This window comes from Berghia stephanieae, chromosome 5 (assembly GCF_034508935.2).
Source record: "Berghia stephanieae isolate SIO BIC M18660-M18661 chromosome 5, UCSD_Bste_1.3, whole genome shotgun sequence".
Lineage (NCBI taxonomy): Eukaryota > Metazoa > Mollusca > Gastropoda > Nudibranchia > Aeolidiidae > Berghia > Berghia stephanieae.
In genome coordinates, this window is record NC_088364.1 from 44,868,847 (window position 1) to 44,883,846 (window position 15,000).

General features: G+C 38.6%; 1 protein-coding gene across 10 annotated transcripts in view; it reads left to right on the forward strand.

Annotated features, from left to right (window-relative positions):
• The window catches only part of LOC144972997 (netrin-1-like), a 192,977-nt gene that overhangs the window by 169,723 nt on the left and 8,254 nt on the right, over positions 1-15,000 (forward strand). For all 10 annotated transcript variants that reach the window (XM_078914912.1, XM_078914905.1, XM_078914909.1 and 7 more), the window contains one exon: positions 3,941-4,018. In XM_078914912.1, the coding sequence (XP_078771038.1) occupies positions 3,941-4,018 (78 nt within the window). The remainder of the gene's footprint in view (positions 1-3,940; positions 4,019-15,000) is intronic.

Here is a 15,000-nt window from a genome sequence, read left to right on the forward strand (position 1 = left end):
CTGTTAACGGCCAGGAATTCATTTTACACCTGAGTACGATGAGAGAATATGAGTAAAGAGCCTTTTCCAAGGACTCAACTATGCACCGAGCGAGGCTCAAACCCAGGACCTTACGATCCGAAAGCGAGTGTCATACCACTAGACCACATAGCCGCACTTTATTAAGAGGAACGGATATTGAATCATAATAGTGTCACGGTTTTTTTATTAGTAATGATGGATAATAAATCAAATTAATTACTCTACACGGGTGTAAATGGATACCATGAAATCATTTTAATTCGAATTCTCATTGAATAGTCTATACTGTAATGGGAGCGATCTATATTCATGTTTTCGTCCAACCTAGTCATCAATCACACGATTTGTTGCTATACAACGATTGGACATTTCTCAATGTATCTAAACACGCAGCTTTGTTTATGAAAATTATAAACATACCCATGAGTCATGCTGAGCAAAATGACCAATAGGATTCAATAGTCTGATGTCACGTCGCCCAGCAACGGCGGCCATCGTGGTTCTAAACAAAGAATATCGGTACTTTATATTCTTCATTCTGGCTAGAATTTTTCATATTTCTTGTGATCAGAGTGTGTAAAAGTCAAAACATGATCAGATTTATATTGGGTTTTTTTTCCTCTCTGGATACTCTTCCTCGTCGGAGAAATATTTCATAAGGGCGTCCGCCATTGTTCCGATAGTTTAGAGCCAGTTACTAAGTTACCATGCGTCATTACGAGGGAAGTGACGTTACGACTGTTGAAGCGTATTGTAATGTTGGATTTTTCTCAAATTGTGAACACTTTTCACTATGTAGGTCATTTTGAGCACACTTGACAATGTGACTAATGACCTCGAGCACAGAGAAATGTAATAATATAGATCATGCCCATTAGTACAGTTATCAAATTGCAAACCGGGCTAAGCTCCGCACTATAGCTTCCATGTGTTTCAACCTAAATATAGATTAATTTACCTTGTGTTTGTGTGTTCCGTGCATAGCGAGTCCAGCTCGGGGGTCAAGGGGTGTGGAATGCATGTGCGCATGTCTCGATGAAATTGGAACTGTCAGAGAGATGAATTCAACTTGTGTGGTGGTTGATTGTGGTAGTTATGGTGTTGTTCGTGATGATATTGCTGGTGGTCGTGGAGATGCGGTGATGATGATGATGATGATGATGATGATGATGATGATGATGATGATGATGATGATGATGATGATGATGTTTCAAAGTTTCAGGGACGCCAGATGTCCGGTTTTCCCGACTTTTTTTCCGTTTATTCACATCTCAGTTCACACCTCGCTCAGCACCTTTTCCTGTCTCCATGAAGCAGGTCACTGAAGGTCCTTAAGACAAATAAAATTAGTGGAATTTGATACAACAAAAGTCCCATACATTTGCAAAGGAAAGGAGAAAGTTAAAAGAGATAGATTTTGTTGGCACATTTTCATTTTTTGGTGAGATGTGCTGTTCTGCTCATTTTCAGTTGTTGTTTTTTGTTTTTGTTTTAAAAGAAGCATTTGGTATCCTTGAAGTTTATATCTTAAGCAATTTACCATTGCAGTACACGAATCAAAATATAATTAAGAAATCAACATAATCATTTTATTGTAAATGAACAAGAAACAAATAGAGTGGTTGTTGTACAAAAGATTATTTGACCTCATTGATAAAACGGTAGATCTTGAGCTTGAGCTTTTATATAGCGCAATATCCGCTAAACGTGCTCAACGCGCTTTACAAAGGGGTCCGTGTCCAACAGCAACATTTAACATTTAGAACGGGACATGACGCCTGTTATGCGATATTACTGGGGGTTTTTTTTCGGACAGAGACAACGCTGTTAACAGCCAGGTACTCATTTTACACCTGAGTAAGGTGAGAGAATGTGAGTAAAGGACTCAACTATGCGCCGAGCGAGGCTCGAACCCAGGACCTTCCGATCCGAAAGCGTGTATCATACCACTAGAGCACATAGCCGCACAAATCAACACAGATCAACATGAAATGAACTCAAATAAAATGTAAATCACGCGATTAGAATATAATATCATAACTTTGGGCATAGACGGTAATACTTTTTCGCTGAGTCAGTCGGTCTAAATTAAGTAGAAGAGAAGAAGACAAAGACAATTTTGAAGAAAAGAGGTTAAATAACATAAAATGCATGAAGCTGGCGAGTCTTTTTTTTTCATATAGAAGCGGATGTCTCCCAAAGGATGTCAGAACTCTGCTCTCATCTTGCATTACATCCAAACTGGTGTCTGTGTGTCTAGATCTGTCTGTGGTGTGTCTATAATTTGTCATCATTTTAATCCCATCAATGTCGAATTAACTCTCTCTAGGCGAGTATGCATTCATGTTAACACTGTGGTGACATCATCAGGCGTCCGGCTTTCCTGGTCTCCATAGGGTTAATCCCGTCAAATGTATGCGATGGATGGGGGTTAACTATCTCCTTACCGCCCATTTTCAGTATTTTCCCAAATGACAGGCTTATCCAACAGAAAAAAATAGATTTTTAAAAACTCAAACAACCTCTCTACAAAACAACGTTATGTTCTTATTAATCAAAACAAAAAATCATTGTGGTGTGCAAAATAAATCTGAATAAGAAAAAAATAAATATTAATCGTGTCGTAACAAATTTAAATGTGACCATTTTGCTGTATCTAGGTGGTGAGGAGAAGGTTAATGTGGGAAAGAAATAAGATTAAAACAAAGCGGACGACGCAAAAAGTTGCATTGGAAAGCATTAGTCAGGCTGGGGCTTTGGATTTTATCACGACCTGTCTCCTACGCGTCTGGTCAATGCGCATGCTCAAAGAAAAAGTTTAGTAAATTAATAATCGATGGCGTTAGTAAGGGATTATGTAACTCAAGTAATCGGGGGGGGGGGGGTCATCAATTTATTCACTCACGGCTCCATAACGGCGACGGACTTTATAATGGAGGTACATCATCATATTGGGAATCTATATTTATTATCTTATTATCGTGTCGCCCTAGCACTTTGTCTTGGTTTTAAAAAAACAAAAAACAAAAAACAAAAAACAAAAAAACAGGTGGATTATTTCAATTGAAATTGAGAAGAAACCAATAAGAAGAAACCAAATCATTAAGTCATCATCATCATCATCATCATCATCATCATCATCATCATAATCATCATCATCATCAATATCATCATCATCACCATCATCATCATCATAATCATCATCATATTCATCATCATCACTTCCATCACATAATCTCATGAACATAACCACCACCACCGTACTCACCAACAGCACCAACACCATCATCATCATCAATATCATAATCATCATCATCATCATCATCATCATCACCATCATCACCATCATCATAATCATCATAATTATACATTTTTCCCCTCACTTATTACTCTTGCTATCGCCATTATTACACATTAAAAACAAATTGAAAGCAAAGCAACATTTCCACCATCAACACTGACTATTTCTATCAGTACCTTTCTCAGGTGTATTATACTTTTTGTTGTGCGGCTATGTATTGTGGTCTTGTGGTATAACAATCGCCTTTGGATTCATTGGTTCGAGTCCCACCCTGAAAGGCGCAAAGTACCGTTTCGTCCTTGGAAAAGGCTCTTTACTCACATTTTCTCTCATTGTACTCAGATGTAAAATGAGTACCTGGCCGTTATCAGCGCTGTCTCTGCGGGTAAAAAAAATCGCCGAGCAGGCATTTTTTCCGTCTTGCTTGTTTAATGTTGCTGTTGGCCAGGGATCCCTTGTAAGGCGTTTTGAGCACGTTTAGATGATATTGCGCTATATAAAACCTCAAGTTTTTTTGTTTTGTTGTGTTTTGTTGTTTTGGGGTTTTTTTTTAACTCGCACGACGGAGCATTTGTATTTCTATTCACCTCATTCTTCCTACGTATCTCATCTCTCCAGCAGAAAAAAGGGACTGTGGCAAATGTAGGAAACGCGTACGTCGACTCAATCTACAGAAGTTTTGCAGGCGAGATTTCGGTAAGTTGTTGTTGTTATTATTTATTATTATTATTATTATTATATATTATTATATTATTATTATTATTATTATTATTATTATTATTATTATTATTATTATTATCATTACTATTATTATTGTATTATTATTATTATTATTATTATTATTATTATTATTATTATTATTATTATTATTATTATTATTATTATTATTATTATTCATTATTAATAAAAATAATTATTTTCTCATTATTATTATCATCATCATTATCATTATCATTATCATCATCATCATCATCATCATCATAATCATCATCATCATCTCCACCATCATCATCATCACTATTATTATTCACTCTGTGATCATGTCTTCTTTCAATAATATATATTTTTGATCTTATTTTTTTTTTTTTTTTTGTAGGTTTCCTTTTCTCGGTTTGTTTTTTCGGTTCTTATGCTTCCTGTGATGTGTATGCGAGCGGACGTGTGTGTGTGTGTGTGTGTGTGTGTGTGTGTGTGTGTGTGCTTGAGTGTTTGTGTGTATGTGTTGTAGTCAACGATCCCGTTATCGTGGAAGATATCATTAATTTTAAATTTGCCACCGCATTATGTTATGATTCGAAGGCCTAGCCCCAGACCGCCTCTTGCAGGACTGCAACACAATGTTGATTTGTTGGTGACTCCCGTATAACCCACTTGTGATGATGGCTCTTCTCTTTTACATTTTCTCCTCATAAATGTATTGTACTTTGTGATAGAATCATCGTCCACTCCAGGGGCAGCGATAATTTTTACCTAATGCGACAAAAACCACAAGAAATCCCAGCTCCACACGTCTCAATATTCGTGTAGTTATTCTCCGTAAGCCCTTAAGACCGATAGTGTCAACATTTTTGGCCTTAATCAATGTACGAATACTACAGCCCAATTTAAGCCCCGGGACTCTCCGGTTTGTCACTTCGGATCATGACTAATTAGTAGCCAATCAGTGGACGCGAAATACGCTGTATGAATATTCATGAATTTAAATAGCCCAATCAAAAACCGTGTTGGCCTTTTAGATTTAAGCTACAGATCGACCTCACGTCTGTTCCTCATTTCTGTCTACCCGATTACTCTGCCAGTCTATTATATATAGTCCTTAATCTGCTTTCTACATTCACAACTCCAACGAACGACAGTTGAAAGAAAAAACGTCTTTCGAAGCCACTAGACCCATGCGGTTATCCCGGTGAAACGAACAACAGAAATTGCATGCTACCTTTTGGATAGAACTTTCCGTCAGATATAATAGACCCAGCTACCCAATCGCTGGTGGGTGTAGATAGGAAGGTCAGAAAACAAATCTCAACTTCACCCTCGATATATTTCTGTCCCTTTGCGGGTAAAACGAGTGATCTACCAACTGAGCTACAGTTGAAGGGACAGTTGAAGTCATAATATTATTTGTTATTAATTTTTTTATCAGCTATTGAAGTGATCAGCTCTCACCACATTCTATTACACAGAATGCCATTCATTAACGCAACCATACTACCGCACAACGGGGATCCGGATAGCTCAGTTGGTAGAGCACTTGCTTTACAAGCAAAGGGACCGAGATCGATTGATCGGTTCTGGGTGCAGTCCAAAAAAAATAAAATTCTGACCCTCTTGTATACCCAGCAGTGATTGGGCAATTGAGTCTCTTAGATGTGACGGAAAGTAATTTTCGACAGACAAGCGTCCTATCCTAAGGGTAGCAAGCTATTGCTAGATGTTTCACGCCATAGATATCGGGATAAATTCTGACTCCATCGGTCTTATGGCTCTGAACGACTACTGACGGACAATACCAAAAAAATGTCATTTTTTTCATTTTGACAAGGATTTTTGAAATTACAAATATCGATGACTTTAGATGACTTCTAAGAAGTAACGGATTTAAGAATGTTTGACAAGTCGATGGTCATCTTGATCCATAGGAAAGTTATGAAGAAAATATTTATGTGTCAGTGCATGATATAATCAGTCGGAAGGTGAAAATGTTGGATTTGCATTATTTGCATTTTCTGAAAGAATATGCTCACCAGAGCATTTTAATCTTTATTTTAAGTAAATCGGGTGATTTTTCATGAAGTTATGGTCAGATGTATGGGAAAGGTATCCAGCAACTTTTCTCAAATTTCATAATTTTTCAACTTGACTATCTAGCTGTAAAAGTATTTAGAAGTGAAATTAAGCTTTGATATTTCCCGAAGATGTACAAAAAGGGTTGATTTAATCATTTATGACAAGAACTCATTTTGGATCAAAATTGACCTTCTAACTTGGCAGTATCTCAGTTCAAACCTTTTTCACCATCCGACTGATTATGTCATTCACTGTAACGTTTATGTTAAATTAAGAAGGCGTAATATCGAGCGACGTGTACTTATTTGCAGGTTTGATAGCCCATATTGTTACGGGCTCGTTGTTGTAATGAAATACTCTCAAACCAAGGTAAAACATTATCCATTACACCAATGTTCCATCAAGCCCATAATTGCGTTCGATTAGCAGACCTGCAAATATATACACGTCGCGTCTTATCAATGTACGTACGAAAACAATAATTGTGAGTTCATACAATAGTTGTGATTGGGTTTTTTTTTACAAAGCTAGAGATTATGGTAAAGTATTGACAAAGTCCTATCAATTGCTCTAAGTCCAGGGAAATCTTGGTATTTATGTGGATCTGAAACTAATGATTTGGTATCAATATTAATGAGCCTTTTACATCTCTCTCTCTCTCTCTCTCTCTCTCTCTCTCTCTCTCTCTCTCTCTCTCTCTCTTTCTCTCTCTTTCTCTCTCTCTCACACACACACACATTCTCTATCCCTCTCTCTCTCTCTCTCTCTCTCTCTCTCTCTCTCTCTCTCTCTCTCTCTCTCTCTCTCTCTCTCTCTCTCTCTCTCTCTCTCTCTCTCTCTCTCTCTCTCTCGCTCTCCTGACACAAACAAATAGGAGTTAGGATTTATTTATTTAAACCAGCAATAAATCGAATCAAGACATAACACAGATTTTTCAGACTTCGAATTAGGTATAAAATCATTCCATTTTATCCTCTTATTATAAATGTGTAAGTCCGTGTGTTATGTATAATGACTCGGATTTGTAAATAGGATTCAATAGTCTGATGTCACGTCCGCCCAGCAACGAGCGGCTTGGCTCTAAACAAAGAAAATTGTACTTTTTATTCTTCATGCTGGCTAGAACTTTTTCACATGTCATGTGATCAGAATGAATAAAAGTCAAAACATGATCATATTTATAATGTTTTTCATCTATGGATACACTTTTATGCTCGTCGGAGATGTATTACATAAGGGTGTCCGCCATTGTTCCGATAGTTTAGAACCAGTTACTAAGTTACTATGCGGCATTATGAGGGAAGTGACGTCACGACTTTTGAACCCTAGTGGGACTATGGTCATCCAACACGTTCTCTAGGTCAGTCTACAATAGCCTATTCATTTTTTGAATAATTAAGACAAACAATAACACTAAATCTAGAGGGTCGGATTTTTTGTAAACACTGTCGAACACTTCTTATAGATAGAATGCGCTTGGCCAAGGAGTTCACAACATTGCCATCCGGAAGTATAACGGACCAACACACAAACTCTGTGTAATCATGAACTTTTATAGTCTGGTTAATACAGTTTAGTGAGAACAACTCACAAACGCGGATGGCAAAAACCATAACAAAGGCCTGAGTGACGTCATCTGCATACTATCTATATGCTGCGGCTATGTTATATGACATTCGCTTTCGGATCAGAAGGTCCTGGGTTCGAGCCTCGCTCAGCGCATAGTTGAGTCCTTGGAAAAGACTCTTTACTCACATTTTCTCACCGTACACAGGTATAAAATTAGTACCAGGCCGTCGACAGGCGTCGTTACGTGTTGCTGTCGTTCAGGATCCTTTGTAAAGCGATTTGAGCACATTTAGTGGATATTGATCTACATAAAAGCTCTAAAAAATTGGAAATTTCTGATTTAAGATTGTTTGACAAGGTTGGATCATTTTAGCCTATCAAGAAATAGTAAAGTAAATGTTTCCTGGCCAAAATTAAATGAGATCAACAAAGAACAAAATAATAAACAAGAGTCGACTTCAAAGATTGTAGCATATGCCATAGATTTCTATTACGTAAGGTCTACTTCGACATGGGTACATAATATATTGCCATTACCGGGGGCGAAGTGGCCGAGTGGTTAAGGCATTGCACTGTGACCCGGAAGGTCCCGGGTTTGAGTCACGCTTCAGGCACTTTCGTTATTTTCCTTGAGTAAGATTATTAACCTGCAATTTGCTCATTTGGACAACATGGGTTCCTGTTGAATATCTAAATCTTGTGGATGAATTATCTATATTCCTTCGTGGAATGCCTAGGCGGCGATATCTTATGATGTCGTGGCGAGAAGGGCATAAAAAAAAAATATTGCCATTAGCACATCTTAACTAATCAACATGATTAGATTAAAGAGAATTTGACGAGAGTTAGAAATAGTTATTTTCTGGCTGGCAAATAATCGACAACAAGCTCTCTCTCTAACCTTTCTATTCCGTCATGTAATAATATGTCTCCGATATGATATAAATATGATTGTATCAGGGTCAACACCGTGTCACAACCTAATCACAATCAGACCCACAATAAATCTGCCACATTCTACCAAAACACAATTTTTCCATTATGGGCCTGAAAACGTTTCCTATAAATATGTCAATATATCGGTTTGGAGAACTCGTAACTTGTCAAAAAACGTCTTAAACCCGAGACTCCATTTAAAGGATGTATCAGAATCGAGATTCTTTGATAATTTTGACAAGCTTGGCTTGCTTTGGGGGTCCCGATAGCTCAGTTGGTAGAGCACTCGCTTCCCACGCAAAGGGACCAAGATTGATCTCGGGTACAGTCGGGATTTTTTTCTGACCCCCCTGTCCGTTCAGCGTGATTGGGTAGCTGGTTCTATCAAAGCTGTCCGAAAGTACTTTGCGATAGACTGGCTTCCTGTCCAAAGGATAGCGAGCAATTGCTATTGTCCGTTTCACGCTATAGAAACCGGGATAAACTCCGGCTTTACGGCCATCATGGCTCTGAAGGACTACTTTTGACTTGCTTGACTTTTATTCCTTTGAACTCCATCTGGACCATAGGGTTTCCTTCCATCACAGATCTCCACCTGGCACGGTCTCGGGTCACCTTTGTTTGCTTCACACCGTGTCCTCTTGATTGTCTTCAGGTCGCTGTTCAGATTACGCAGCATTGTTGTTGGTCGGCGACCTCTTATCTACTGGTCTATGCGGCTATGTGGTCTTGTGGGATGACACTCTCTTTCGGAAGGGAAGGTCCTGGGTTTGAGCCTAGCTCGGCGCATCGTTGATTCCTTGGGAAATGATCTTTACTCACATTCTCCCACCGTACTCGGGGTGTAAAATGAGTACCTGGCCGATAACAGCATTGTCTCTGTCGGGAAAATGGAAATATCCCCTAACAACGTCATGTCTTATTCTCCATGTTACGTGTTACTGTTGGTCAGGGTGTAAAGCACTTTGCTCAGATCACGTTTAGTGGATATTGCGCTATATAAAAAGCTCAAGTCTATTGATTTAGAAACAAAATTCTGGCCAAAAGGAAAAAAGTGCTTTGTCAGAGTATGGTAAAAATCCACTCTATGGTTCATCTTGGTGCATCAGCACCCTTTCTATGCCATAACTATATCTATGATGCCTGTGTGCATTTTAATACTTCGTATTAGACTATAATCTCTGTGTATCTGAAAACGTGAAATGTCAACATTACACCTTCTAATCTCTTTGTTTGGGTTTGTATTTCATCATCTTTTGTGGTCTCATATCTCTCTCTCTCTCTCTCTCTCTCTCTCTCTCTCTCTCTCTCTCTCTCTCTCTCTCTCCTCTCTCTCTCTCTCTCTCTTTTCTCCTCTCTCTTTCTCGTCTCTCTCTCCTCTCTCTCTCTCTCTCTCTCCTCTCCCCCCTCTCTCTCTCTCTCTCTCTCACACACACACACACACACACATACACTCCAATGGAAAATAAACAATATTAATAAACTCTTTACAAGCGGGGTCCAAATTTACTCAATCGATATGCAATGCAAGATGCACCTTGATCATTGTTTTTCTCTATTGAACTCTGCCGTACTCTGGAAGAAAAAAAAACATATGTATTTTAAAATTTGGCCAGAAAATTCGTCCTTCAAATATCGATCGATTTAACTGACTCTCATCTTGGTAAAAAGAAAAAAAAACCCATCTCAATCCTGGGACTTTCCGAGAGTGGTCTTTGAGATTTGTTTGGTTTTTTTTTTCATGACGAGGGTCATTTAAATCGATCTAGGACTATTTTTCTGGCCAAATTTTTAAATATGGATTTTTCCAGAGTACGGCAGATTACATTATCGTGCACGTAAGAGCCTGGTCATTACAAGGTGTTCTCGTCGCTTTGTCCTTAACAAAAGAGTTCCGACTTCAAACCTCATCTAGACATGAGCAGCGCTCTTCTTGTTTACACTGATTTTTTTTTTTAATAGATTTTAGATAGACATAAAAACCATCTACGAAAGGAATGAAACAATTTATCGCACTGACACAGCTTTCGCACCACAATTAATTGATTTTGACTTAAAGAGGAATTCAATTTTTCTCGCAAAAAGACGCTCGATGTACATCTCCTTGTTAATAAATCTATGTTCTACTCTACCCTGATATCGTATCTCTTATCGACTCAGGTGTGAATCAGGACCTGGTTATTAACAGCAACGGATATTTTGCGAGTGGAAATACAAGGGAAAGCCTATCAGGCGTTCTTATACTGAACCAAATGGAAATTTGGTTTCATAAAGTGTTCTTTGTGTGTGTGTGTGTGTGTGTGTGTGTGTGTGTTTGGCGGGGAGGGAGGAGGGGGTTGATGGTGGATATTAAAGAAAGCATTGCGGAGTACATTTGTATGGTGATTCCATGGATACGATCTGTTTAAAGTGTACATATCTCTATATCGATGGATCAAAACTCTGAAGTCTATACATTATACGAGCTTTGCGCACCATGTTTTATTTAATTTTTGGATCATCATTTTGATGTCATCAGAGGTCTGATCCGCCCAAAATTAAATAAAACATGGTGCGCAAAGGTCGTATGTAGACTTCAGAGGTTTGATCCGCCGATCTTGAAAATCGAAAATCGAGACTTCAGAGGTTTGATCCGCCAATCGTGAAAATCGAGACTTCAGAGGTTTGATCCGCCGATCTTGAAAATCGAGACTTCAGAGGTTTGATCCGCCAATCGTGAAAATCGAGACTTCAGAGGTTTGATCCGCCGATCTTGAAAATCGAGACTTCAGAGGTTTGATCCGCCGATCTTGAAAATCGAGACTTCAGAGGTTTGATCCGCCGATCTTGAAAATCGAGACTTCAGAGGTTTGATCCGCCAATCGTGAAAATCGAGACTTCAGAGGTTTGATCCGCCGATCTTGAAAATCGAGACTTCAGAGGTTTAATCCGCCGACCATCGATTTAGTCCATCTTGTCTGATGTCCTCTGTGGTGATGTTTTGCAGCATGTGAATTCGTTCTAGCAACTGAGCTATCGGGAACCCCCTGAAGTAATAAGAACTAGATTTCGTTTTTGTATTAGAAGGAAAAAAATCGTGAACTGAAAGAAATTATGTAGCGCCGTTAAAGGATTAAATATCACAATGATAAAATGGCCAAAAAAAAAGCAAAAAAAAAAAAATAAAAAAATAACATAAAAACAAAACAAGAAGGCGTTGTATTGTGTTGCTCCATTTCATATCATTTCATATAAATAACTTGATTTCTACCTGTTGTTATCTTCCCTTTCCCTACCATGTGGCTTCATACCTGTATTCAAGGCACTACAACAATAGCAGCAAGTTTTTGTGGGTTTTTGTTTTTTTTGGTAATAATTTCGGATGTAAGAATTACATACCTGCATAAACAAGGGGGATATAAACCAGATAAAATAACTTTATCCGTATTTCCACACCCTGTCAAAGTGAATTACCTCCCATCTCTCATACTACTGGCCGCTGAATGGGAAATATTGCTTTATCACAGAGGATGACGGAGTAAATGAAATATTTTTAAAAATATTCATGTAATAAAAAAAACCATATGTATCTAGATTTGATAAAATGTGTGGTTATAGTGTACTGACAATGTGTTCTCGTCAGTTTGTCCTAAACAAAAGAGTCTCGAGTTCAAACCACATTTAAGCATGTGTAACACATCATCTGATGGTCCACACCACAAATACCAAAACTAGATTTCGTTTTTGTATTAGAAGGAAAAAATCGTGACTTGAAAGAAATTCTGTATCGTCGTTAAAGGATTAAATATCACAATGACAAAATGGCCAAAACAAAAAGGCCCCCCAAAAAAGCAACAAAAAAACAAGAAGGCGTTGTATTGTGTTGCTCCATTTCAAATCATTTCAAACTGAGTGTCACACCAAACCAGAAAGTCGCGCGAGTTCAGACCCTGCTCTAGATAACAGCAGTAATATTATCTTATGATTTACATTGCTACACTATATTACATTTTATCTGTTCAACAAAAACATAAAACAAAAAGGCGATTCATGCAATGCACTACCAAACGCTTCACTATACATTGTTCCATGTATCAATAAAGATGAGAGAAGATAGATTGAAATGATTCGGGCGGAGAGGGAGTACGTGGGAAGGAAAGTATTGGACTTACAATTAGTGTGAAAGAGGAAAAAGGGACGCCCAAAGACTAGAGGTTGGATAAGGTAAAGGACGATTTGAAAGAACTGGGCCTTTAGGAAGATGATGCTGTGAACCGAGATGCATGGAGATGTGGCATTCATTATGGCAACCCTGCAAAATGCGGGATAAGTTGAAAGAAGAAAAAGAAGATGCATTGTTCCATGAGATACTCTTCGTCATCCTGATCGTTGATTATCGAATCCAAGCAAACAATTCCACAAGGCGCCATGTAGACAGAGATGATGCCGTAAAATAAGTATTGCACCTTAGACTGATTGCGGCTACACAGTGTCATATAGTTAGTATGTAAATGTTGCTGCTCGAAGTTCGAAGAAATAACAATGTGAAATTGAATGTAAGCTTCAAATTAATATATGAAAACAAATAAAATGGACGTTACGAGTTTCCCCTTTATCAACAAAATAGGATGAATGAAACACTACAGACGAATGAGATATGTGGAAGTGGCGGTGTTTAACAAGCGTACATGATATAGTACCAGCCAAAGCAAGCAAGAAAATTACATGAAAAAAAAAATAACCATCACGTTGCACATCTGACTCGTAATCAGAAAGTTCGATCCTCAATACAGGCAGGGTGATTTTTTGGGGATGTTTTTATTTTCTAGTATTTTTCCTTTTAGTTTTGTCTCGTACCGTTTCATACACATTTTTTCAGATCTTTACCCTACGCCAGTGCCTGCTCCCTAATGTGTCCCTTTGATATCTTATATGATGTGCATGTGGGATAGCCAATTATCCTTTAAACCGACTTGATGTGAGGTTAAAATGTTAATCGGTTGAATCTCTAAGCCAACTGGTGTTGGGGTTGGCTGAATTGGGGTGTGGGGAGGGACGAGGATCAATGTTAAGAAATGTGTGCGTGATAAACCAACATGTGTTTTACATATGGATATGTGTGTTGTGTATTATGTACACATACACACACACACACACAGAGAGAGAGAGAGAGAGAGAGAGAGAGAGAGAGAGGGAGAGAGAGAGATAGAGAGAGATAGATAGATAGAGAGAGAGAGAGATAGAGAGAGAGAGAGAGGGGGGGGGGGAGTTGAGGCTTGGGTGGATGGATAAAGATATGATGATGGAGTTGTTTATTTATAGTGTTTGGGAAGGGGGGGGGGGGCGGAGGGGGGTGTTGGAAGGGAATTTGAGATGTCTGAGGCGTTAACTATGAGATTTAATGACTTTGATAGTAAAATGGTTTGTGACCGGAATGATATAGAGATGGGTACCAGGTGTGTGATGAAAAGGGGCTTTGTAGGGGTGGTAGAAATGATGATAATGATGATGATGATGAGGAGGAGGAGGAGGAGAAGGAGGAGGAGGAGGATGATGATGATCATGAAGATGATGATGATGTAGAAGGAGGAGAAAAAGGGATGGACGACGGCAACAATAACAAGGACGATGAGAGAGAAAGTGAAGCTATAGGAGGGAGAGGAAGAGAGGGAAGAAGAGGAATACATTGACGAAACGTAAGATGAGGGAGACGATTATGCAGTTTGTTTTTTGCAATAAATGTTGTTGGTGAATAGAGTGGAGATAGAATTCACTGAAAGTGTCCCCTACATTAAACATCCAACCAATCTAAAACCTGTCGATATAACATTATGAGCCATTTAATATTTGTCGAGGCAAGAATTCTGCCGTATTCTGAAGAAAAAAACCCGCATATTTTTTTTTGGTCCAGACAACTTGTTCTAAGTTTGGATCCTGGCGTAAGTCTTACTGCCATATCATTTATATACATGAAGATTAGGAGGGGGCCGAGAACTGTACCCTGAGGAACACCAAACATCACATGGTTTGACTCTGATGACGCACTGTTCACGACGATTACCTGTCTTCATTAATAGTCAAGAAGGGTATAGTTTCTACGGGCAATGTTTTGTTTCGTATTTCAGTGCCAATGTATTATGATGGTGCACTTTGTCGAAAGCGTTGCTGATGTCAAACAAAATGGCATTGATATTGTATTTTTTTTCTTCTGAGTACGAAGCGAAGAGGGGGCCCCAGTAGCTCAGTTGGTAGAGCATCTCTTCACACGCAAAGAAACTGAGATCGATCCCGGGTGCAGTCGAGATTTTTTCCGACTCCCCCCCCCCTGTCCACCCAGCAGTAAATGGGTATCTGGGTCAGTTAGATCTAGCGGAAAGTACTTTGCGATAGCAAGCTATTGCTAATGT